The following is a 25,832-nucleotide window of genomic DNA, read 5'->3' on the forward strand; positions in this document are numbered from 1 at the left end:
CTACTCTGATCATCTTTATGAATACTGGACCTGATCCTGGATCAGAACTACTCTGATCATCATAATGAATACTGGACCTGATCCTGGATCAGAACCCCTACTCTGATCATCTTTATGAATACTGGACCTGATCCTGGATCAGAACTCCTACTCTGATCATCATAATGAATACTGGACCTGATCCTGGATCAGAACTCCTACTCTGATCATCTTTATGAATACTGGACCTGATCCTAGATCAGAACTCCTACTCTGATCATCTTTATGAATACTGGACCTGATCCTAGATCAGAAATCCTACTCTGATCATCTTTATGAATACTGGACCTGATCCTAGATCAGAACTCCTACTCTGATCATCTTTATGAATACTGGACCTGATCCTAGATCAGAAATCCTACTCTGATCATCTTTATGAATACTGGACCTGATCCTGGATCAGAACTCCTACTCTGATCATCTTTCTGGAGTTAGTTTGTAGAACGACTGGATGGTTGAATGTGTGGATCATTAGATTGTTGGTGTTTCCAGGTTGGTGAACTTCCTGGAGAAGAGAACAGAGAGTTTACACAAAGGAGAGCATCACTATACTGGGGTAAGACCTTCCAATATCTCTCTCTCTCTGTCTCTCTCTCTGTCTCTCTGTCTCTCTCTCTGTCTCTCTCTCTGTCTCTCTCTCTGTCTCTCTCTCTGTCTCTCTCTCTCTCTCTGTCTCTGTCTCTGTCTCTGTCTCTCTCTCTCTCTCTCTCTCTCTCTCTCTCTCTCTCTCTCTCTCTCTCTCTCTCTCTCTCTCTCTGTGTCTCTCTCTGTGTCTCTCTCTCTCTCTCTCTTTTTGTGTGTCTCTGTCTCTCTCTATCTCTGTCTCTCTGTGTCTCTCTCTGTGTCTCTCTCTCTGTATCTGTGTCTCTCTCTGTATCTGTGTCTCTCTCTCTGTATCTGTGTCTCTCTCTGTATCTGTGTCTCTCTCTCTGTATCTGTGTCTCTCTGTATCTGTGTCTCTCTCTGTCTCTGTGTCTCTCTGTCTCTCTCTCTGTCTCTGTGTCTCTCTGTCTCTCTCTCTGTCTCTGTGTCTCTGTCTCTCTCTCTGTATCTGTGTCTCTCTCTCTGTATCTGTCTCTCTCTCTGTCTCTGTGTCTCTCTGTCTCTCTCTGTATCTGTGTCTCTCTCTCTGTATCTGTGTCTCTCTCTCTGTATCTGTGTCTCTCTCTGTCTCTCTCGGTGTCCATCCAGCTATTCACTTGACATCCTCCATGCTCCCTCTCTCTCTGTCTAGTTGCTAAGGTTACAGGAGAGGGTGTTGAATGGCGTTGTGATTCATTTGTTGGGAGACGAAGACCCTCGAGTTCGACACATAGCCGCTGCCACTGTCAGCAGGTACGGGTGTGACTGCGTGACAGAGTGTGTGGGTGACAGAGTGTGTGGGTGACAGAGTGTGTGGGTGACAGAGTGTGTGGGTGACAGAGTGTGTGGGTGACAGAGTGTGTGGGTGACAGAGTGTGTGGGTGACAGAGTGTGTGGGTGACAGAGTGTGTGGGTGACAGAGTGTGTGGGTGACAGAGTGTGTGGGTGACAGAGTGTGTGGGTGACAGAGTGTGTGGGTGACAGAGTGTGTGGGTGACAGAGTGTGTGGGTGACAGAGTGTGTGGGTGACAGAGTGTGTGGGTGACAGTGTGTGTGCGTGTGTGACAGTGTGTGTGCGTGTGTGACAGTGTGTGTGCGTGTGTGACAGGGTGTGTGCGTGTGTGACAGGGTGTGTGCGTGTGTGACAGTGTGTGTGCGTGTGTGACAGTGTGTGTGCGTGTGTGACAGTGTGTGTGCGTGTGTGACAGTGTGTGTGCGTGTGTGACAGTGTGTGTGCGTGTGTGACAGGGTGTGTGCGTGTGTGACAGTGTGTGTGACAGTGTGTGTGCGTGTGTGACAGTGTGTGTGCGTGTGTGACAGTGTGTGTGCGTGTGTGACCGTGTGTGTGACAGAGTGTGTGTGTGACAGAGTGTGTGTGTGACAGTGTGTGTGTGACAGTGTGTGTGTGACAGAGTGTGTGTGACAGTGTGTGTGTGACAGTGTGTGTGCGTGTGTGACAGTGTGTGTGCGTGTGTGTGACAGAGTGTGTGTGTGTGTGTGTGTGACAGAGTGTGTGTGACAGTGTGTGTGTGACAGTGTGTGTGTGACAGTGTGTGTGTGACAGTGTGTGTGTGACAGTGTGTGTGTGACAGAGTGTGTGTGACAGAGTGTGTGTGACAGAGTGTGTGTGACAGAGTGTGTGTGACAGAGTGTGTGTGACAGAGTGTGTGTGACAGAGTGTGTGTGACAGTGTGTGTGTGACAGTGTGTGTGTGACAGTGTGTGTGTGACAGAGTGTGTGTGACAGAGTGTGTGTGACAGAGTGTGTGTGACAGAGTGTGTGTGACAGAGTGTGTGTGACAGAGTGTGTGTGACAGAGTGTGTGTGACAGAGTGTGTGTGACAGAGTGTGTGTGACAGTGTGTGTGTGACAGAGTGTGTGTGACAGAGTGTGTGTGACAGAGTGTGTGTGACAGAGTGTGTGTGACAGAGTGTGTGTGACAGTGTGTGTGTGACAGTGTGTGTGTGACAGTGTGTGTGTGACAGTGTGTGTGTGACAGTGTGTGTGTGACAGAGTGTGTGTGACAGAGTGTGTGTGACAGAGTGTGTGTGACAGAGTGTGTGTGACAGAGTGTGTGTGACAGTGTGTGTGTGACAGTGTGTGTGTGACAGTGTGTGTGTGACAGTGTGTGTGTGACAGTGTGTGTGTGACAGTGTGTGTGTGACAGTGTGTGTGTGACAGTGTGTGTGTGACAGAGTGTGTGTGACAGAGTGTGTGTGACAGTGTGTGTGTGACAGAGTGTGTGTGACAGTGTGTGTGTGACAGAGTGTGTGTGACAGAGTGTGTGTGACAGAGTGTGTGTGACAGAGTGTGTGTGACAGTGTGTGTGTGACAGAGTGTGTGTGACAGAGTGTGTGTGACAGAGTGTGTGTGACAGAGTGTGTGTGACAGTGTGTGTGTGACAGAGTGTGTGTGACAGAGTGTGTGTGACAGAGTGATTGAAAGCAAATCTCGTCCTTTCCATCCTCTCTCCTTCAACCCAACTGTCCTCTCTTCTGTCCTCTCTTCTGTCCTCTGTCCTGTCCTCTCTTCTGTCCTCTCTTCTGTCCTCTCTTCTGTCCTCTCTTCTGTCCTCTCTTCTGTCCTCTGTCCTGTCCTCTCTTCTGTCCTCTCTTCTGTCCTCTGTCCTGTCCTCTCTTCTGTCCTCTCTTCTGTCCTCTCTTCTGTCCTCTGTCCTGTCCTCTCTTCTGTCCTCTCTTCTGTCCTCTGTCCTGTCCTCTCTTCTGTCCTCTGTCCTGTCCTCTCTTCTGTCCTCTCTTCTGTCCTCTCTTCTGTCCTCTCTTCTGTCCTCTCTTCTGTCCTCTCTTCTGTCCTCTCTTCTGTCCTCTCTTCTGTCCTCTCTTCTGTCCTCTCTTCTGTCCTCTCTTCTGTCCTCTGTCCTGTCCTCTGTCCTGTCCTCTGTCCTCAGGCTGGTCAGCATGTTGTTCTATGAGTGTGACCAGGGCCAGGCTGATCCGGTGGTGGCTATAGCCAGGGACCAGAGCTCTGTCTATCTACAGCTACTGATGCATGAGACGCTGCCCCCTTCACACTTTACTGTCTCTACCATCACCAGGTATGTGTACACACACACACACACACACACACACACACACACACACACACACACACACACACACACACACACACACACACACACAGACACACACAGACACACACACACACACACACACACACACACACACACACACACTGCACTGGGTACGACACACACACAGACACACACACACACACACACACACACACACACACACACACACACACACACACACACACACACACTGCACTGGGTAAGACACACACACACACACACACACACACACACACACACATGCGTATGTATGCCCTATAATGTTGTTTACATAAAGCTATAAAGGTAGAGGGTGTTCGTCTCCGGGTCCCGGTAGAGGGGGTTCATCTCCAGGTCCCGGTAGAGGGGGTTCGTCTCCAGGTCCCGGTAGAGGGGGTTCGTCTCCGGGTCCCGGTAGAGGGGGTTCATCTCCAGGTCCCGGTAGAGGGGGTTCATCTCCGGGTCCCGGTAGAGGGGGTTCATCTCCGGGTCCCGGTAGAGGGTGTTCGTCTCCAGGTCCCGGTAGAGGGTGTTCGTCTCCGGGTCCCGGTAGAGGGTGTTCGTCTCCGGGTCCCGGTAGAGGGTGTTCGTCTCCGGGTCCCGGTAGAGGGTGTTCGTCTCCAGGTTTAATGATTTTAATTGTGTTATCAGCAACACTTTAGTTCAGTCTTTTAGTCTGTTGACTGACTCCTGGTATAACAACAGAGTTCAGAGCGTTCACAGAAGAGATCTCTCTCTAACCAGACTCTGACATCAGAGGAGATCTCTCTCTAACCAGACTCTGACATCAGAGGAGATCTCTCTCTAACCAGACTCTGACATCAGAGGAGATCGCTCTCTAACCAGACTCTGACATCAGAGGAGATCTGTCTCTCTAACCAGACTCTGACATCAGAGGAGATCGCTCTCTAACCAGACTCTGACATCAGAGGAGATCTGTCTCTCTAACCAGACTCTGACATCAGAGGAGATCTCTCTCTAACCAGACTCTGACATCAGAGGAGATCTCTCTCTAACCAGACTCTGACATCAGAGGAGATCTCTCTCTCTAACCAGACTCTGACATCAGAGGAGATCTCTCTCTAACCAGACTCTGACATCAGAGGAGATCTCTCTCTCTAACCAGACTCTGACATCAGAGGAGATCTCTCTCTCTAACCAGACTCTGACATCAGAGGAGATCTCTCTCTAACCAGACTCTGACATCAGAGGAGATCTGTCTCTAACCAGACTCTGACATCAGAGGAGATCTCTCTCTAACCAGACTCTGACATCAGATGAGATCTGTCTCTAACCAGACTCTGACATCAGAGGAGATCTGTCTCTAACCAGACTCTGACATCAGAGGAGATCTCTCTCTAACCAGACTCTGACATCAGAGGAGATCTCTCTCTAACCAGACTCTGTCATCAGAGGAGATCTCTCTCTAACCAGACTCTGTCATCAGAGGAGATCTCTCTCTAACCAGACTCTGTCATCAGAGGAGATCTCTCTCTCTAACCAGACTCTGTCATCAGAGGAGATCTCTCTCTAACCAGACTCTGTCATCAGAGGAGATCTCTCTCTAACCAGACTCTGTCATCAGAGGAGATCTCTCTCTAACCAGACTCTGTCATCAGAGGAGATCTCTCTCTAACCAGACTCTGTCATCAGAGGAGATCTCTCTCTAACCAGACTCTGACATCAGAGGAGATCTCTCTCTAACCAGACTCTGTCATCAGAGGAGATCTCTCTCTAACCAGACTCTGTCATCAGAGGAGATCTCTCTCTAACCAGACTCTGTCATCAGAGGAGATCTCTCTCTAACCAGACTCTGACATCAGAGGAGATCTCTCTCTCTAACCAGACTCTGACATCAGAGGAGATCTTTCTCTCTAACCAGACTCTGTCATCAGAGGAGATCTCTCTCTAACCAGACTCTGACATCAGAGGAGATCTGTCTCTAACCAGACTCTGTCATCAGAGGAGATCTGTCTCTAACCAGACTCTGTCATCAGAGGAGATCTCTCTCTAACCAGACTCTGACATCAGAGGAGATCTCTCTCTAACCAGACTCTGTCATCAGAGGAGATCTCTCTCTAACCAGACTCTGTCATCAGAGGAGATCTCTCTCTAACCAGACTCTGTCATCAGAGGAGATCTCTCTCTAACCAGACTCTGTCATCAGAGGAGATCTCTCTCTAACCAGACTCTGTCATCAGAGGAGATCTCTCTCTAACCAGACTCTGTCATCAGAGGAGATCTGTCTCTAACCAGACTCTGACATCAGAGGAGATCTCTCTCTAACCAGACTCTGACATCAGAGGAGATCTGTCTCTAACCAGACTCTGTCATCAGAGGAGATCTCTCTCTAACCAGACTCTGACATCAGAGGAGATCTGTCTCTAACCAGACTCTGTCATCAGAGGAGATCTCTCTCTAACCAGACTCTGACATCAGAGGAGATCTCTCTCTAACCAGACTCTGTCATCAGAGGAGATCTCTCTCTAACCAGACTCTGTCATCAGAGGAGATCTGTCTCTCTAACCAGACTCTGACATCAGAGGAGATCTGTCTCTCTAACCAGACTCTGACATCAGAGGAGATCTCTCTCTAACCAGACTCTGACATCAGAGGAGATCTCTCTCTAACCAGACTCTGACATCAGAGGAGATCTCTCTCTAACCAGACTCTGACATCAGAGGAGATCTCTCTCTAACCAGACTCTGACATCAGAGGAGATCTCTCTCTAACCAGACTCTGACATCAGAGGAGATCTCTCTCTCTAACCAGACTCTGACATCAGAGGAGATCTCTCTCTCTAACCAGACTCTGACATCAGAGGAGATCTCTCTCTAACCAGACTCTGTCATCAGAGGAGATCTCTCTCTAACCAGACTCTGTCATCAGAGGAGATCTCTCTCTAACCAGACTCTGACATCAGAGGAGATCTCTCTCTAACCAGACTCTGTCATCAGAGGAGATCTGTCTCTAACCAGACTCTGTCATCAGAGGAGATCTCTCTCTAACCAGACTCTGACATCAGAGGAGATCTCTCTCTAACCAGACTCTGACATCAGAGGAGATCTGTCTCTAACCAGACTCTGACATCAGAGGAGATCTCTCTCTAACCAGACTCTGACATCAGAGGAGATCTCTCTCTCTAACCAGACTCTGACATCAGAGGAGATCTCTCTCTAACCAGACTCTGACATCAGAGGAGATCTCTCTCTAACCAGACTCTGACATCAGAGGAGATCTCTCTCTAACCAGACTCTGACATCAGAGGAGATCTCTCTCTAACCAGACTCTGTCATCAGAGGAGATCTCTCTCTCTAACCAGACTCTGACATCAGAGGAGATCTCTCTCTAACCAGACTCTGACATCAGAGGAGATCTCTCTCTAACCAGACTCTGTCATCAGAGGAGATCTCTCTCTCTAACCAGACTCTGACATCAGAGGAGATCACCAGCGGGACCTTTCCATCTCTTTTCCTCTCTCTCTCTCTTTCTCTATGTCAGGACGTATCGTGGTTATAACCTGTCTCAGGGAGTGTCAGACGTCACTGTGGAGAATAACTTGTCAAGAGTCGTCTCTGCTGTGTCCCACGCTCTCACCTCCTCTACGTCACGGGCCCTCACTGTGAGTACACACACACACACACACACACACACACACACACACACACACACACACCTCCTCTACGTCACGGGCCCTCACTGTGAGTACACACACACACACACACACACACACACACACACACACACACACACACACACACACACACACACACACACCTCCTCTACGTCACGGGCCCTCACTGTGAGTACACACACACACACACACACACACACACACACACACACACACACACACACACACACACACACACACACACACACACACACACACACACACACACACACACACACACACACACACCTTCTCTACGTCACGGGCCCTCACTGTGAGTACACACACACACACACACACACACACACACACACACACACCTCCTCTACGTCACGGGCCCTCACTGTGAGTACACACACACACACACACACACACACACACACACACACACACACACACACACACACACACACACACACACACACACACACACACCACCTCTACGTCACGGGCCCTCACTGTGAGTACACACACACACACACACACACACACACACACACACACACACACCTCCATGTCTTGGGCCCTCACTGTGAGTATCCTTGGTGTCCTCCTCCTATAGGACAGACGTCCATCCCTCCAGGACAAGCCCAACATACCTTATTGTCTCCTTTTAGGAAACGTCTCGTTCTCTGTCGTTCATTCATGGAAATTATCAATCTTTTTTTCCTTCCTGTGTAGTTTGGCTGCTGTGAGGCGCTGCATCTTCTGACCACCACCTTCCCAGCATGCACCTGGAGTACGGGCTGGCACTGTGGCTACGTCAGCTCCACCGTCACACACCCCAACCGATCCAACCTCAACCGCTCCCGGGCACGCTCACACAGGTACACACACACACACGCTCACACAGGTACACACACACACACACGCTCACACAGGTACACACACACACACGCACACGCTCACACAGGTACACACACACACACACACACACACAGGTACACGTACACACACAGGTACACACACACGCACACGCACACACAGGTACACGTACACACACAGGTACACACACACAGGTACACACACAGAGACACACGTACACACACAGAGACACACGTACACACACACAGACACACGTACACACACACAGACACACGTACACACACACAGACACACGTACACACCCCTCAGATTGTATATAATATTTCTCTCTCTCTCCCAGCCTCTCCCAGCCCGGCTCAGGCCCATTGGAGGAAGGGAAGAGGACTCTAACAGTAGGGATGGCTAACATGGTGTTGTCTCTCCTGTCTTCTGCCTGGTTCCCTCTGGACCTCTCTGCTCACCAGGATGCTCTGCTGCTGGCCGGGAACCTGCTCGCTGGTACGTACCTGGGCACAACACCTGCTGCATGTTATTATAATGTTTACAGAATGTTAACACACCTGGATAAACCTGTATACACCTGCTGCATGTTATTATAATGTTAACACACCTGGATAAACCTGTATACACCTGCTGCATGTTATTATAATGTTAACACACCTGGATAAACCTGTATACACCTGCTGCATGTTATTATAATGTTTACAGAATGTTAACACACCTGGATAAACCTGTATAAACCTGCTGCATGTTATTATAATGTTTACAGAACGTTAACACACCTGGATAAACCTGTATACACCTGCTGCATGTTATTATAATGTTAACACACCTGGATAAACCTGTATACACCTGCTGCATGTTATTATAATGTTAACACACCTGGATAAACCTGTATACACCTGCTGCATGTTATTATAATGTTTACAGAACGTTAACACACCTGGATAAACCTGTATAAACCTGCTGCATGTTATTATAATGTTTACAGAATGTTAACACACCTGGATAAACCTGTATACACCTGCTGCATGTTATTATAATGTTTACAGAATGTTAACACACCTGGATAAACCTGTATACACCTGCTGCATGTTATTATAATGTTTACAGAATGTTAACACACCTGGATAAACCTGTATACACCTGCTGCATGTTATTATAATGTTAACACACCTGGATAAACCTGTATACACCTGCTGCATGTTATTATAATGTTTACAGAATGTTAACACACCTGGATAAACCTGTATACACCTGCTGCATGTTATTATAATGTTTACAGAATGTTAACACACCTGGATAAACCTGTATACACCTGCGGCATGTTATTATAATGTTTACAGAATGTTAACACACCTGGATAAACCTGTATACACCTGCTGCATGTTATTATAATGTTTACAGAACGTTAACACACCTGGATAAACCTGTATACACCTGCTGCATGTTATTATAATGTTAACACACCTGGATAAACCTGTATACACCTGCTGCATGTTATTATAATGTTAACACACCTGGATAAACCTGTATACACCTGCTGCATGTTATTATAATGTTTACAGAATGTTAACACACCTGGATAAACCTGTATACACCTGCTGCATGTTATTATAATGTTTACAGAATGTTAACACACCTGGATAAACCTGTATACACCTGCTGCATGTTATTATAATGTTAACACACCTGGATAAACCTGTATACACCTGCTGCATGTTATTATAATGTTAACACACCTGGATAAACCTGTATACACCTGCTGCATGTTATTATAATGTTTACAGAATGTTAACACACCTGGATAAACCTGTATACACCTGCTGCATGTTATTATAATGTTTACAGAATGTTAACACACCTGGATAAACCTGTATACACCTGCTGCATGTTATTATAATGTTTACAGAATGTTAACACACCTGGATAAACCTGTATACACCTGCTGCATGTTATTATAATGTTTACAGAATGTTAACACACCTGGATAAACCTGTATACACCTGCTGCATGTTATTATAATGTTTACAGAATGTTAACACACCTGGATAAACCTGTATACACCTGCTGCATGTTATTATAATGTTTACAGAATGTTAACACACCTGGATAAACCTGTATACACCTGCGGCATGTTATTATAATGTTAACACACCTGGATAAACCTGTATACACCTGCTGCATGTTATTATAATGTTAACACACCTGGATAAACCTGTATACACCTGCTGGATGTTATTAAGTTGTTTACAGAATGTTAACACACCTGGATAAACCTGTATACACCTGCTGCATGTTATTATAATGTTTACACACCTGGATAAACCTGTATACACCTGCTGCATGTTATTATAATGTTTACAGAACGTTAACACACCTGGATAAACCTGTATAAACCTGCTGCATGTTATTATAATGTTTACAGAATGTTAACACACCTGGATAAACCTGTATACACCTGCTGCATGTTATTATAATGTTTACAGAACGTTAACACACCTGGATAAACCTGTATACACCTGCTGCATGTTATTATAATGTTTACAGAATGTTAACACACCTGGATAAACCTGTATACACCTGCTGCATGTTATTATAATGTTTACACACCTGGATAAACCTGTATACACCTGCTGGATGTTATTAAGTTGTTTACAGAATGTTAACACACCTGGATAAACCTGTATACACCTGCTGCATGTTATTATAATGTTTACAGAATGTTAACACACCTGGATAAACCTGTATACACCTGCTGCATGTTATTAAGTTGTTTACCTGTCCCGCGGTATTGCAACCTTCATATAACCTTAGTACAACTATCGGTCCGATCTTTCCAGAACGTTAATCACACACAGAGTAGAGTAGCTGCTGCTTTAGAAACAGATAATGATCCTAATAAACCCCAGGAAGAGTAGCTGTTGCTATAGAAACAGATAATGGGGATCCTAATAAACCCCAGGAAGAGTAGCTGTTGCTATAGAAACAGATAATGGGGATCCTAATAAACCCCAGGAAGAGTAGCTGTTGCTATAGAAACAGATAATGGTCCTAATAAACCCCAGGAAGAGTAGCTGTTGCTATAGAAACAGATAATGGGGATCCTAATAAACCCCAGGAAGAGTAGCTGTTGCTATAGAAACAGATAATGATCCTAATAAACCCCAGGAAGAGTAGCTGTTGCTATAGAAACAGATAATGGGGATCCTAATAAACCCCAGGAAGAGTAGCTGTTGCTATAGAAACAGATAATGGTCCTAATAAACCCCAGGAAGAGTAGCTGCTGCTATAGCAACAGATAATGATCCTAATAAACCCCAGGAAGAGTAGCTGTTGCTATAGAAACAGATAATGGGGATCCTAATAAACCCCAAGAAGAGTAGCTGTTGCTATAGAAACAGATAATGGGGATCCTAATAAACCCCAGGAAGAGTAGCTGTTGCTATAGAAACAGATAATGATCCTAATAAACCCCAGGAAGAGTAGCTGTTGCTATAGAAACAGATAATGGGGATCCTAATAAACCCCAGGAAGAGTAGCTGTTGCTATAGAAACAGATAATGGGGATCCTTATCAAATACCACAATACCACAATGACGACGTTCAGCTGTCGTATTCCCAACATGAAACCAAGCTGTAACGCTCTTCTCTCCAGCGGCAGCTCCAAAGTGTATGTGTAGTCCCTGGGCTGGGGAGGAGGAGGGAGGGCCGGTCCCTGGTAAGACAGAGGAGCCCTGGGCAGCGGTGGGGGAGCGCCCCCTGGTGGTCCTGGTGGAACAACTCTTCTCTCACATCCTCAAGATACTCAACATCTGTGCCCACGTGCTGGACGACACGCCGCCCGGACCCGCTATCAAGGTGTGTGTGAGATGTAAAGGGATAATCTGTCCCCCAGGCCACTCTGCCGTCCCTAGCCACCGCTCCCTCTCTGTCCCCCAGGCCACTCTGCCGTCCCTAGCCAACGCTCCCTCTCTGTCCCCCAGGCCACTCTGCCGTCCCTAGCCACCGCTCCCTCTCTGTCCCCCAGGCCACTCTGCCGTCCCTAGCCAACGCTCCCTCTCTGTCCCCCAGGCCACTCTGCCGTCCCTAGCCAACGCTCCCTCTCTGTCCCCCAGGCCACCCTGCCGTCCCTAGCCAACGCTCCCTCTCTGTCCCCCAGGCCACTCTGCCGTCCCTAGCCAACGCTCCCTCTCTGTCCCCCAGGCCACCCTGCTGTCCCTAGCCAACGCTCCCTCTCTGTCCCCCAGGCCACCCTGCCGTCCCTAGCCAACGCTCCCTCTGTCCCCCCAGGCCACTCTGCCGTCCCTAGCCAACGCTCCCTCTCTGTCCCCCAGGCCACCCTGCCGTCCCTAGCCAACGCTCCCTCTCTGTCCCCCAGGCCACCCTGCCGTCCCTAGCCAACGCTCCCTCTCTGTCCCCCAGGCCACTCTGCCGTCCCTAGCCAACGCTCCCTCTCTGTCCCCCAGGCCACCCTGCTGTCCCTAGCCAACGCTCCCTCTCTGTCCCCCAGGCCACCCTGCCGTCCCTAGCCAACGCTCCCTCTCTGTCCCCCAGGCCACTCTGCCGTCCCTAGCCAACGCTCCCTCTCTGTCCCCCCAGGCCACTCTGCCGTCCCTAGCCAACGCTCCCTCTCTGTCCCCCAGGCCACTCTGTCGTCCCTAGCCAACGCTCCCTCTCTCAGTATTGTCTCCTCTGTCCCCCCAGGCCACCCTGCCATCCCTAGCCAACGCTCCCTCTCTGTCCCCCAGGCCACCCTGCCGTCCCTAGCCAACGCTCCCTCTCTGTCCCCCAGGCCACCCTGCCGTCCCTAGCCAACGCTCCCTCTCTGTCCCCCCAGGCCACTCTGCCGTCCCTAGCCAACGCTCCCTCTCTGTCCCCCAGGCCACTCTGTCGTCCCTAGCCAACGCTCCCTCTCTCAGTATTGTCTCCTCTGTCCCCCCAGGCCACCCTGCCGTCCCTAGCCAACGCTCCCTCCCTCAGTATTGTCTCCTCTGTCCCCCAGGCCACTCTGCCGTCCCTAGCCAACGCTCCCTCTCTGTCCCCCCAGGCCACTCTGCCGTCCCTAGCCAACGCTCCCTCTCTGTCCCCCAGGCCACTCTGTCGTCCCTAGCCAACGCTCCCTCTCTCAGTATTGTCTCCTCTGTCCCCCCAGGCCACCCTGCCGTCCCTAGCCAACGCTCCCTCCCTCAGTATTGTCTCCTCTGTCCCCCAGGCCACCCTGCCGTCCCTAGCCAACGCTCCCTCTCTGTCCCCCCAGGCCACCCTGTCGTCCCTAGCCAACGCTCCCTCTCTGTCCCCCCAGGCCACCCTGTCGTCCCTAGCCAACGCTCCCTCTCTGTCCCCCCAGGCCACCCTGTCGTCCCTAGCCAACGCTCCCTCTCTGTCCCCCCAGGCCACCCTGTCGTCCCTAGCCAACGCTCCCTCTCTGTCCCCCAGGCCACTCTGCCGTCCCTAGCCAACGCTCCCTCCCTCAGCCCCATCAGAAGGAAAGGCAAGGAGAAGGAGGTAGCAGAGCCAAGCACCACTCCCATGAGCCCTAAGAAAGGCAGCGACACCAACACTGGTACAGTAGTCCAACTTCCTGACTTCTTATACTCTGTAGGAAACACATACACACGGACTTTACCTTCATAGAAACAATGGATTCTTTTTATAAATTCAGTCCGTTTCTTTAGTCCGTCATTTAATGAACGATTTCAGTCGACGGTGTGAAGGTTTTTCAAACAGTAAAATGTTGTGAAGGATACGAACCCAGCGCTTCGAAATCACAAAGATCCCTCTCTTCGTGACCTTTTGACCTTTTGACTTTTTTCTTTCTGACCTTTTTTGTGAGCAGGCAGGCCAGCGGACGGCGCGGGGTCCTCCGCTAACGTCAACAAGTCCACAACCCTGGGAAGCTTCTATCATCTACCGACCTACCTCAAACTGTACGACGTCCTCAAAGCTACACACACCAACTATAAGGTACACGCGCACACGCGCGCGCGCGCACACACACACACACACAGACACACACACACACACACTCTCCTAGTCATCAACTACTTTGCCATTAGACTCTTTTGGAATTCCAGTCTTTTCTGAATCACTTAAATATCCGAATAGTCAACCTGGATGTTTTGATGTGTAAAAATGGCCAACAGTAGTTCTGATACTTCTTAGAACTGTAATTGTTCACTTACTACACTTGTTTTCTTTATGTACTTGTCAATGTTTTGTTGTTGTGACAATTGTTGATGTTTGTTGTGTGTTTCCTAGGTGACGTTGGACCTCCACAGCACCAATGAGAAGTTTGGAGGGTTCCTTCGTTCTGCCCTGGACGTTCTGTCTCAGCTGCTGGAGATGGCCACGCTACACGACATCGGGAAGGTCAGACCGTAATACACCTTTCAGAAACGTGTTATAACACTCTTATTCATGTTCATAAATGAGTTATAACACTCTTATTCATGTTCATAAATGTGTTATAACACTCTTATTCATGTTCATAAACGTGTAATATAACACTCGTATTCATGTTCATAAATGTGTTATAACACTCTTATTCATGCTAATAAACGTGTTATAACTCTTATTCATGTTCATAAACATGTTATAACACTTATTCATGTTCATAAACGTGTTATAACACTCTTATTCATGTTCATAAATGAGTTATAACACTCTTATTCATGTTCATAAACATGTTATATCACTCTTATTCATGCTAATAAACGTGTTATAACTCTTATTCATGTTCATAAACGTGTTATAACTCTTATTCATGTTCATAAACGTGTTATAACTCTTATTCATGTTCATAAACGTGTTATAACACTCTTATTCATGTTAATAAACGTGTTAAAACACCTTTCATATTGATAAGCTTAAAGGGATACTGCGAGATTCTGCCATTTAAGCATTGCTACTGTACCTGTAGACTTCCAGTCATTGCGCTAACGCTAGTTAGCATTGTCTCGCTAAACTACATCTAACTTCCTTCATACTGGACACAGAGACATAAAAATGGCGTCCACAACACGTCGCTCTGGATAAGAGCGTCTGCTAAATGACTTAAATGTAAATGTATTGATTAGTTAATAGTTGTTGTGTAATGATGTATTGATTAGTTAATAGTTGTATAGTATAATGATGTATTGATTAGTTAATAGTTGTAGTATAATGATGTATTGATTAGTTAATAGTTGTAGTATAATGATGTATTGATTAGATAGTAGTTGTAGTATAATGATGTATTGATTAGTTAATAGTTGTAGTATAATGATGTATTGATTAGTTGTAGTATAATGATGTATTGATTAGTTAATAGTTGTAGTATAATGATGTATTGATTAGTTAGTAGTTGTAGTATAATGATGTATTGATTAGTTAGTAGTTGTAGTATAATGATGTATTGATTAGTTAATAGTTGTAGTATAATGATGTATTGATTAGTTAATAGTTGTAGTATAATGATGTATTGATTAGTTGTAGTATAATGATGTATTGATTAGTTAGTAGTTGTATAGTATAATGATGTATTGATTAGTTAGTAGTTGTAGTATAATGATGTATTGATTAGTTAGTAGTTGTAGTATAATGATGTATTGATTAGTTGTAGTATAATGATGTATTGATTAGTTAGTAGTTGTAGTATAATGATGTATTGATTAGTTGTAGTATAATGATGTATTGATTAGTTAGTAGTTGTAGTATAATGATGTATTGATTAGTTAATAGTTGTATAGTATAATGATGTATTGATTAGTTAATAGTTGTATAGTATAATGATGTATTGATTAGTTAGTAGTTGTAGTATAATGACGTATTGATTAGTTGTAGTATAATGATGTATTGATTAGTTAATAGTTGTAGTATAATGATGTATTGATTAGTTGTATAGTATAATGATGTATTGATTAGTTAATAGTTGTATAGTATAATGATGTATTGATTAGTTAGTAGTTGTAGTATAATGATGTATTGATTAGTTGTATAGTATAATGATGTATTGATTAGTTAATAGTTGTATAGTATAATGATGTATTGATTAGTTAATAGTTGTAGTATAATGATGTATTGATTAGTTGTATAGTATAATGATGTATTGATTAGTTAATAGTTGTATAGTATAATGATGTATTGATTAGTTAGTAGTTGTAGTATAATGATGTATTGATTAGTTAATAGTTGTAGTATAATGATGTATTGATTAGTTAATAGTTGTAGTATAATGATGTATTGATTAGTTAATAGTTGTAGTATAATGATGTATTGATTAGTTAATAGTTGTATAGTATAATGATGTATTGATTAGTTGTAGTATAATGATGTATTGATTAGTTAATAGTTGTAGTATAATGACGTATTGATTAGTTGTAGTATAATGATGTATTGATTAGTTAATAGTTGTAGTATAATGATGTATTGATTAGTTGTATAGTATAATGATGTATTGATTAGTTAATAGTTGTATAGTATAATGATGTATTGATTAGTTAGTAGTTGTAGTATAATGATGTATTGATTAGTTAATAGTTGTAGTATAATGATGTATTGATTAGTTAATAGTTGTAGTATAATGATGTATTGATTAGTTAATAGTTGTAGTATAATGATGTATTGATTAGTTAATAGTTGTAGTGTAATGATGTATTGATTAGTTAATAGTTGTAGTATAATGATGTATTGATTAGTTAATAGTTGTAGTGTAATGATGTATTGATTAGTTAATAGTTGTAGTATAATGATGTATTGATTATATACTAGTTAGTTAATAGTTGTAGTATAATGATGTATTGATTAGTTAGTAGTTGTAGTGTAATGATGTATTGATTATATACTAGTTAGTTAATAGTTGTAGTGTAATGATGTATTGATTAGTTAATAGTTGTAGTGTAATGATGTATTGATTATATACTAGTTAGTTAATAGTTGTAGTATAATGATGTATTGATTATATACTAGTTAGTTAATAGTTGTAGTGTAATGATGTATTGATTAGTTGTAGTATAATGATGTATTGATTATATACTAGTTAGTTAATAGTTGTAGTATAATGATGTATTGATTAGTTGTAGTATAATGATGTATTGATTAGTTGTAGTATAATGATGTATTGATTAGTTGTATAGTATAATGATGTATTGATTAGTTAATAGTTGTATAGTATAATGATGTATTGATTAGTTGTAGTATAATGATGTATTGATTATATACTAGTTAGTTAATAGTTGTAGTTTAATGATGTATTGATTATATACTAGTTAGTTAATAGTTGTAGTGTAATGATGTATTGATTAGTTAGTAGTTGTAGTATAATGATGTATTGATTAGTTAATAGTTGTAGTGTAATGATGTATTGATTAGTTAATAGTTGTATAGTATAATGATGTATTGATTAGTTAATAGTTGTAGTATAGTGATGTATTGATTAGTTAATAGTTGTAGTATAGTGATGTATTGATTAGTTAATAGTTGTAGTATAATGATGTATTGATTAGTTAATAGTTGTAGTGTAATGATGTATTGATTAGTTGTAGTGTAATGATGTATTGATTAGTTAGTAGATGTAGTGTAATCATGTATTGATTAGTTAACAGTTGTAGTGTAATGATGTATTGATTAGTTAGTAGTTGTAGTGTAATGATGTATTGATTAGTTAACAGTTGTAGTATAATGATGTATTGATTAGTTAGTAGTTGTAGTATAATGATGTATTGATTAGTTAACAGTTGTAGTATAATGATGTATTGATTAGTTAGTAGTTGTATAGTATAATGATGTATTGATTAGTTAACAGTTGTAGTATAATGATGTATTGATTAGTTAATAGTTGTAGTATAATGATGTATTGATTAGTTAATAGTTGTAGTATAATGATGTATTGATTAGTTAGTAGTTGTAGTATAATGATGTATTGATTAGTTAGTAGTTGTAGTATAATGATGTATTGATTAGTTAACAGTTGTAGTATAATGATGTATTGATTAGTTAGTAGTTGTATAGTATAATGATGTATTGATTAGTTAGTAGTTGTATAGTATAATGATGTATTGATTAGTTAGTAGTTGTAGTATAATGATGTATTGATTAGTTGTAGTGTAATGATGTATTGATTAGTTAGTAGTTGTAGTGTAATGATGTATTGATTAGTTAGTAGTTGTATAGTATAATGATGTATTGATTAGTTAGTAGTTGTATAGTATAATGATGTATTGATTAGTTGTAGTGTAATGATGTATTGATTAGTTAGTAGTTGTAGTGTAATGATGTATTGATTAGTTAGTAGTTGTAGTATAATGATGTATTGATTAGTTAATAGTTGTATAGTATAATGATATATTGATTAGTTAATAGTTGTAGTATAATGATGTATTGATTAGTTAGTAGTTGTAGTATAATGATGTATTGATTAGTTAGTAGTTGTAGTATAATGATGTATTGATTAGTTAATAGTTGTATAGTATAATGATGTATTGATTAGTTGTAGTGTAATGATGTATTGATTAGTTAGTAGTTGTAGTATAATGATGGATTGATTAGTTAATAGTTGTAGTATGATGATGTATTGATTAGTTGTAGTATGACGTATTGATTAGTTAATAGTTGTATTATAATGATGTATTGATTAGTTAGTAGTTGTAGTGTAATGATGTATTGATTAGTTAGTAGTTGTAGTATAATGATGTATTGATTAGTTAATAGTTGTATAGTATAATGATGTATTGATTAGTTGTAGTGTAATGATGTATTGATTAGTTAGTAGTTGTAGTATAATGATGTTTTGATTAGTTAGTAGTTGTAGTGTAATGATGTATTGATTAGATAGTAGTTGTAGTATAATGATGTATTGATTAGTTGTAGTATAATGATGTATTGATTAGTTGTAGTACAATGATGTATTGATTAGTTGTAGTATAATGATGTATTGATTAGTTGTAGTATAATGATGTATTGATTAGTTAATAGTTGTAGTATAATGATGTATTGATTAGATAGTAGTTGTAGTATAATGATGTATTGATTAGATAATAGTTGTATAGTATAATGATGTATTGATTAGTTAGTAGTTGTATAGTATAATGATGTATTGATTAGTTAGTAGTTGTATAGTATAATGATGTATTGATTAGTTAGTAGTTGTAGTATAATGATGTATTGATTAGTTGTAGTGTAATGATGTATTGATTAGTTAGTAGTTGTAGTGTAATGATGTATTGATTAGTTAGTAGTTGTATAGTATAATGATGTATTGATTAGTTAGTAGTTGTATAGTATAATGATGTATTGATTAGTTGTAGTGTAATGATGTATTGATTAGTTAGTATTTGTAGTGTAATGATGTATTGATTAGTTAGTAGTTGTAGTATAATGATGTATTGATTAGTTAGTAGTTGTATAGTATAATGATGTATTGATTAGTTAGTAGTTGTATAGTATAATGATGTATTGATTAGTTAGTAGTTGTAGTATAATGATGTATTGATTAGTTGTAGTGTAATGATGTATTGATTAGTTAATAGTTGTAGTATAATGATGTATTGATTAGTTAGTAGTTGTAGTGTAATGATGTATTGATTAGTTAACAGTTGTAGTGTAATGATGTATTGATTAGTTAATAGTTGTAGTATAATGATGTATTGATTAGTTAATAGTTGTAGTATAATGATGTATTGATTAGTTAATAGTTGTATAGTATAATGATGTATTGATTAGTTAATAGTTGTAGTATGATGTATTGATTAGTTAGTAGTTGTAGTATAATGATGTATTGATTAGTTAACAGTTGTAGTATAATGATGTATTGATTAGTTAGTAGTTGTAGTATAATGATGTATTGATTAGTTAGTAGTTGTAGTATAATGATGTATTGATTAGTTAACAGTTGTAGTATAATGATGTATTGATTAGTTAGTAGTTGTATAGTATAATGATGTATTGATTAGTTAACAGTTGTAGTATAATGATGTATTGATTAGTTAGTAGTTGTAGTATAATGATGTATTGATTAGTTAACAGTTGTAGTATAATGATGTATTGATTAGTTAGTAGTTGTATAGTATAATGATGTATTGATTAGTTAGTAGTTGTAGTGTAATGATGTATTGATTAGTTAACAGTTGTAGTATAATGATGTATTGATTAGTTAACAGTTGTATAGTATAATGATGTATTGATTAGTTGTAGTATAATGACGTATTGATTAGTTAATAGTTGTATAGTATAATGATGTATTGATTAGTTAGTAGTTGTATTATAATGATGTATTGATTAGTTAATAGTTGTAGTATAATGATGTATTGATTAGTTAATAGTTGTAGTATAATGATGTATTGATTAGTTAATAGTTGTATAGTATAATGATGTATTGATTAGTTAATAGTTGTAGTATAATGATGTATTGATTAGTTAATAGTTGTATAGTATAATGATGTATTGATTAGTTAGTAGTTGTATTATAATGATGTATTGATTAGTTAATAGTTGTATAGTATAATGATGTATTGATTAGTTAGTAGTTGTATTATAATGATGTATTGATTAGTTAGTAGTTGTATAGTATAATGATGTATTGATTAGTTAATAGTTGTATAGTATAATGATGTATTGATTAGTTAGTAGTTGTATTATAATGATGTATTGATTAGTTAACAGTTGTATAGGATAATGATGTATTGATTAGTTGTAGTATAATGACGTATTGATTAGTTAATAGTTGTATTATAATGATGTATTGATTAGTTAGTAGTTGTAGTATAATGATGTATTGATTAGTTAGTAGTTGTAGTATAATGATGTATTGATTAGTTGTAGTATAATGACGTATTGATTAGTTAATAGTTGTAGTATAATGATGTATTGATTAGTTGTAGTATAATGATGTATTGATTAGTTAGTAGTTGTATAGTATAATGATGTATTGATTAGTTAACAGTTGTAGTATAATGATGTATTGATTAGTTAATAGTTGTAGTATAATGATGTATTGATTAGTTGTAGTATAATGATGTATTGATTAGTTAATAGTTGTAGTATAATGATGTATTGATTAGTTAATAGTTGTAGTATAGTGATGTATTGATTAGTTAACAGTTGTAGTATAATGATGTATTGATTAGATAGTAGGTGTAGTATAGTGATGTATTGATTAGTTAACAGTTGTAGTATAATGATGTATTGATTAGATAGTAGGTGTAGTATAATGATGTATTGATTAGTTAATAGTTGTAGTATAGTGATGTATTGATTAGTTAATAGTTGTATAGTATAATGATGTATTGATTAGTTAGTAGTTGTAGTATAATGATGTATTGATTAGTTAGTAGTTGTAGTATAATGATGTATTGATTAGTTAGTAGTTGTATTATAATGATGTATTGATTAGTTAGTAGTTGTAGTATAATGAGGTATTGATTACTGTTGTCTGATCCATCAGTGTGTGGAAGAGATCCTCAGCTACCTGAAACTTTGCTTCTCCAGAGAACCTCTGATGGCCACGGTCTGTGTTCAGCAGGTCTGTATAATGACTACAGTACTACGGTCTGTGTTCAACAGGTCTGTACTCTGTGTGTGTGGTGGTCTGTGTAATGTCTACTGTACTGGTCAGTGTACTGTAGTCTCTAAGACTCACCACAGAGTGAGACTGGTACCTGCCGACAGGGACTGAGAGATATCGGTCTCCCTGTGCGATGGTTCCATACAAAACACTACCGTTCAGAAGAGACTGTCTCTCTGTGTGAGAGAGACAGACAGAGAGAGCGAGAGAGACAGACAGAGAGAGCGAGAGAGACAGACAGAGAGAGCGAGAGAGACAGACAGACAGACAGACAGACAGACAGACAGACAGACAGAGAGACAGGTTGAAGTCCTGGTGGAGAGACAGAGAGAGAGGTCAGTGTGTGCTTTGAGGGATAAGACAGGGTAGTTTGGTGTGTGATGTTAATATCCTGTCATCCCGGGTTTGAAAAATGTTGTTAACATTCCCAAAATGTCCTGATTATTCCTTCCAATTTCTGGGAATCTGCAAATCGTGTTTCTGGAAAACCCTGTGAGTTTTGTGAACGTTAGGGTAACATTTCAACCATTCCCCCTGTCGTCTCTCCCGCCAGTTATTGAAGACGTTGTTTGGTACCAACCTAGCCTCCCAGTACGAGGGGGCCCAGGGCGGTCCTAGTCGTTCCCAGGGGAAGGCTCTCCGTCTGGGCTCGTCCAGCCTGAGACCTGGCCTCTACCACTACTGCTTCATGGCTCCCTACACCCACTTCACCCAGGCCCTGGCCGACGCCAGCCTCAGGAACATGGTACAGGCTGAACAGGAGCAGGACGCCTCAGGGTGGGTACACACACACACACACACACACACACACACACACACACACACACACACACACCAGGCTTATATACACACACACACACACACACACACACACACACACACACACACAACCACACACACACACACAACCACACACACACACCAGGCATAAATATACACACACACACAACCACAAACACACACCAGGCTTATACACACACATCTCTACCCTCCTTGTATCTGTCCCCATCAGGTGGTTTGATGTAATGCAGAAGGTGTCCAACCAGCTGAGATCCAGTATCACCAACGTAACCAAGCAGAGAGGAGACAAGGTACACACACACACACACACACGGTACAGCTCTAATACATGACTCATATTACAATGTGAAGCATATGGTTGACGTGCCATGGTGACTCTGAGAGCGGTTAGATAACTCATGGTGAGTCTGAGAGCGGTTAGATAACTCATGGTGACTCTACTAGCGGTTAGATAAGTCATGGTGACTGAGAGCGGTTAGATAAGTCATGGTGACTCTACGAGCGGTTAGATAAGTCATGGTGACTGAGAGCGGTTAGATAAGTCATGGTGACTGAGAGCGGTTAGATAAGTCATGGTGACTCTGAGAGCGGTTAGATAAGTCATGGTGAGTCTGAGAGCGGTTAGATAAGTCATGGTGACTCTGAGAGCGGTTAGATAAGTCATGGTGACTCTACGAGCGGTTAGATAACTCATGGTGACTCTACGAGCGGTTAGATAAGTCCTGGTGACTCTGAGAGCGGTTAGATAAGTCCTGGTGACTCTGAGAGCGGTTAGATAAGTCATGGTGACTCTACGAGCGGTTAGATAACTCATGGTGACTCTGAGCGGTTAGATAACTCATGGTGACTCTACGAGCGGTTAGATAACTCATGGTGACTCTGAGAGCGGTTAGATAACTCATGGTGACTCTGAGAGCGGTTAGATAACTCATGGTGACTCTGAGAGCGGTTAGATAACTCATGGTGACTCTGAGAGCGGTTAGATAACTCATGGTGACTGAGCGGTTAGATAACTCATGGTGACTGAGCGGTTAGATAACTCATGGTGACTGAGCGGTTAGATAACTCATGGTGACTGAGCGGTTAGATAACTCATGGTGACTCTGAGCGGTTAGATAACTCATGGTGACTCTGAGCGGTTAGATAACTCATGGTGACTCTGAGCGGTTAGATAACTCATGGTGACTCTACGAGCGGTTAGATAACTCATGGTGACTCTGAGCGGTTAGATAACTCATGGTGACTCTGAGCGGTTAGATAACTCGTGGTGACTCTACGAGCGGTTAGATAACTCATGGTGACTCTGAGAGCGGTTAGATAACTCATGGTGACTCTGAGAGCGGTTAGATAACTCATGGTGAGTCTGAGAGCGGTTAGATAACCCATGGTGAGTCTGAGAGCGGTTAGATAACTCATGGTGAGTCTGAGAGCGGTTAGATAAGTCATGGTGACTCAGAGCGGTTAGATAACTCATGGTGAGTCTGAGAGCGGTTAGATAAGTCATGGTGACTCTACTAGCGGTTAGATAACTCATGGTGACTCTACTAGCGGTTAGATAACTCATGGTGACTCTGAGAGCGGTTAGATAACTCATGGTGACTCTGAGAGCGGTTAGATAACTCATGGTGACTCTGAGAGCGGTTAGATAACTCATGGTGAGTCTGAGAGCGGTTAGATAACTCATGGTGAGTCTGAGAGCGGTTAGATAACTCATGGTGAGTCTGAGAGCGGTTAGATAACTCATGGTGACTGAGCGGTTAGATAACTCATGGTGACTGAGCGGTTAGATAACTCATGGTGACTGAGCGGTTAGATAACTCATGGTGACTCTGAGCGGTTAGATAACTCATGGTGACTCTGAGCGGTTAGATAACTCATGGTGACTCTACGAGCGGTTAGATAACTCATGGTGACTCTACGAGCGGTTAGATAACTCATGGTGACTCTGAGCGGTTAGATAACTCATGTTGACTCTGAGCGGTTAGATAACTCATGGTGACTCTACGAGCGGTTAGATAACTCATGGTGACTCTGAGAGCGGTTAGATAACTCATGGTGAGTCTGAGAGCGGTTAGATAACCCATGGTGAGTCTGAGAGCGGTTAGATAACTCATGGTGAGTCTGAGAGCGGTTAGATAAGTCATGGTGACTCAGAGCGGTTAGATAACTCATGGTGAGTCTGAGAGCGGTTAGATAAGTCATGGTGACTCTACTAGCGGTTAGATAACTCATGGTGACTCTACTAGCGGTTAGATAACTCATGGTGACTCTGAGAGCGGTTAGATAACTCATGGTGACTCTGAGAGCGGTTAGATAACTCATGGTGACTCTGAGAGCGGTTAGATAACTCATGGTGACTGAGCGGTTAGATAACTCATGGTGACTGAGCGGTTAGATAACTCATGGTGACTGAGAGGTTAGATAACTCATGGTGACTGAGCGGTTAGATAACTCATGGTGACTGAGCGGTTAGATAACTCATGGTGACTGAGAGGTTAGATAAGTCATGGTGAGTCTGAGAGCGGTTAGATAACTCATGGTGACTCTGAGAGTGGTTATATAACTCATTACCAGCAGGGGGCAGTACAGTTTACTTAAATTTGAGAGAAGTGCAACTGTGATTTATTCCGGATTTTTCAAAGTAACATGTTATTATCGTCTCCTTATTGATCCATTGATTGACTGGTTTGTCTTCCAGAATGCGATCCACAACCACATCCGTCTGTTTGAACCTCTGGTGATCAAGGCTCTGAAACAGTACACCACCTCCACCTCTGTAGCGCTGCAGAGACAGGTCCTAGACCTGCTGGCACAGCTCGTACAGCTACGAGTCAACTACTGTCTGCTGGACTCAGACCAGGTTAGAATACACACACACACACACACACACACACACACACACACACACACACACTGCGTTTACACAGGCAGACCAATTGTGATTCCCCCCCACTAATTGGTCTTTTGACCAATCAGATTAGCTATGAAACAGATCGGATGTGTTCAAGATTTCCACCCATTAGTGGAAGGAAAGATCAGAATTGTTCTGCCTGTGTGAACGCTGCCTTATAAACACACAGTGTGATTGTAACCTCGTCTCTCTGTCCCAGGTGTTCATAGGTTTCGTATTGAAGCAGTTTGAGTACATTGAGGTGGGACAGTTCAGGTAAGACCTTCACCCCCTTTTCATCACCTTTTGACCAAGCACCCAAAAAGGGCTTGTCTTATTTCTAAACTATTTGTTAAGAAAGCTACTTCCTGTTCTCATTGTATGATTGTGTCCATCCAAAAAGGGCTTGTCTG

At 41.8% G+C, this 25,832-nt stretch overlaps 1 protein-coding gene and 1 non-coding gene across 6 annotated transcripts in view; both read left to right on the forward strand.

Annotated features, from left to right (window-relative positions):
• LOC129847330 (huntingtin-like) overlaps positions 1-25,786 on the forward strand; it is a 66,134-nt gene extending 40,348 nt beyond the window's left edge. For 2 of the 5 annotated variants that reach the window (XM_055915084.1, XM_055915087.1), the window contains 15 exons: positions 532-595; positions 1,274-1,374; positions 3,529-3,675; positions 7,192-7,312; positions 8,045-8,190; positions 8,529-8,686; positions 11,847-12,049; positions 13,628-13,754; positions 14,028-14,155; positions 14,450-14,560; positions 21,609-21,686; positions 22,282-22,505; positions 22,741-22,819; positions 25,228-25,389; positions 25,640-25,786. In XM_055915084.1, coding sequence (XP_055771059.1) covers positions 532-595; positions 1,274-1,374; positions 3,529-3,675; positions 7,192-7,312; positions 8,045-8,190; positions 8,529-8,686; positions 11,847-12,049; positions 13,628-13,754; positions 14,028-14,155; positions 14,450-14,560; positions 21,609-21,686; positions 22,282-22,505; positions 22,741-22,819; positions 25,228-25,389; positions 25,640-25,699 — 1,909 coding nt within the window. In that variant the 3' untranslated portion in view covers positions 25,700-25,786. The remainder of the gene's footprint in view (positions 1-531; positions 596-1,273; positions 1,375-3,528; positions 3,676-7,191; positions 7,313-8,044; positions 8,191-8,528; positions 8,687-11,846; positions 12,050-13,627; positions 13,755-14,027; positions 14,156-14,449; positions 14,561-21,608; positions 21,687-22,281; positions 22,506-22,740; positions 22,820-25,227; positions 25,390-25,639) is intronic. The other 3 variants (XM_055915085.1, XM_055915088.1, XM_055915089.1) reach the window with 2 other exon arrangements.
• On the forward strand, positions 21,747-21,876 carry LOC129847332 (small Cajal body-specific RNA 14). The gene has a single exon (XR_008758404.1). It is a non-coding gene; the product is annotated as a small Cajal body-specific RNA 14 (non-coding RNA).
• Positions 25,787-25,832: the final 46 nt, after the last annotated feature.

This window comes from Salvelinus fontinalis, unplaced genomic scaffold (genome assembly GCF_029448725.1).
Source record: "Salvelinus fontinalis isolate EN_2023a unplaced genomic scaffold, ASM2944872v1 scaffold_0778, whole genome shotgun sequence".
NCBI classification, from domain to species: Eukaryota; Metazoa; Chordata; class Actinopteri; order Salmoniformes; family Salmonidae; genus Salvelinus; species Salvelinus fontinalis.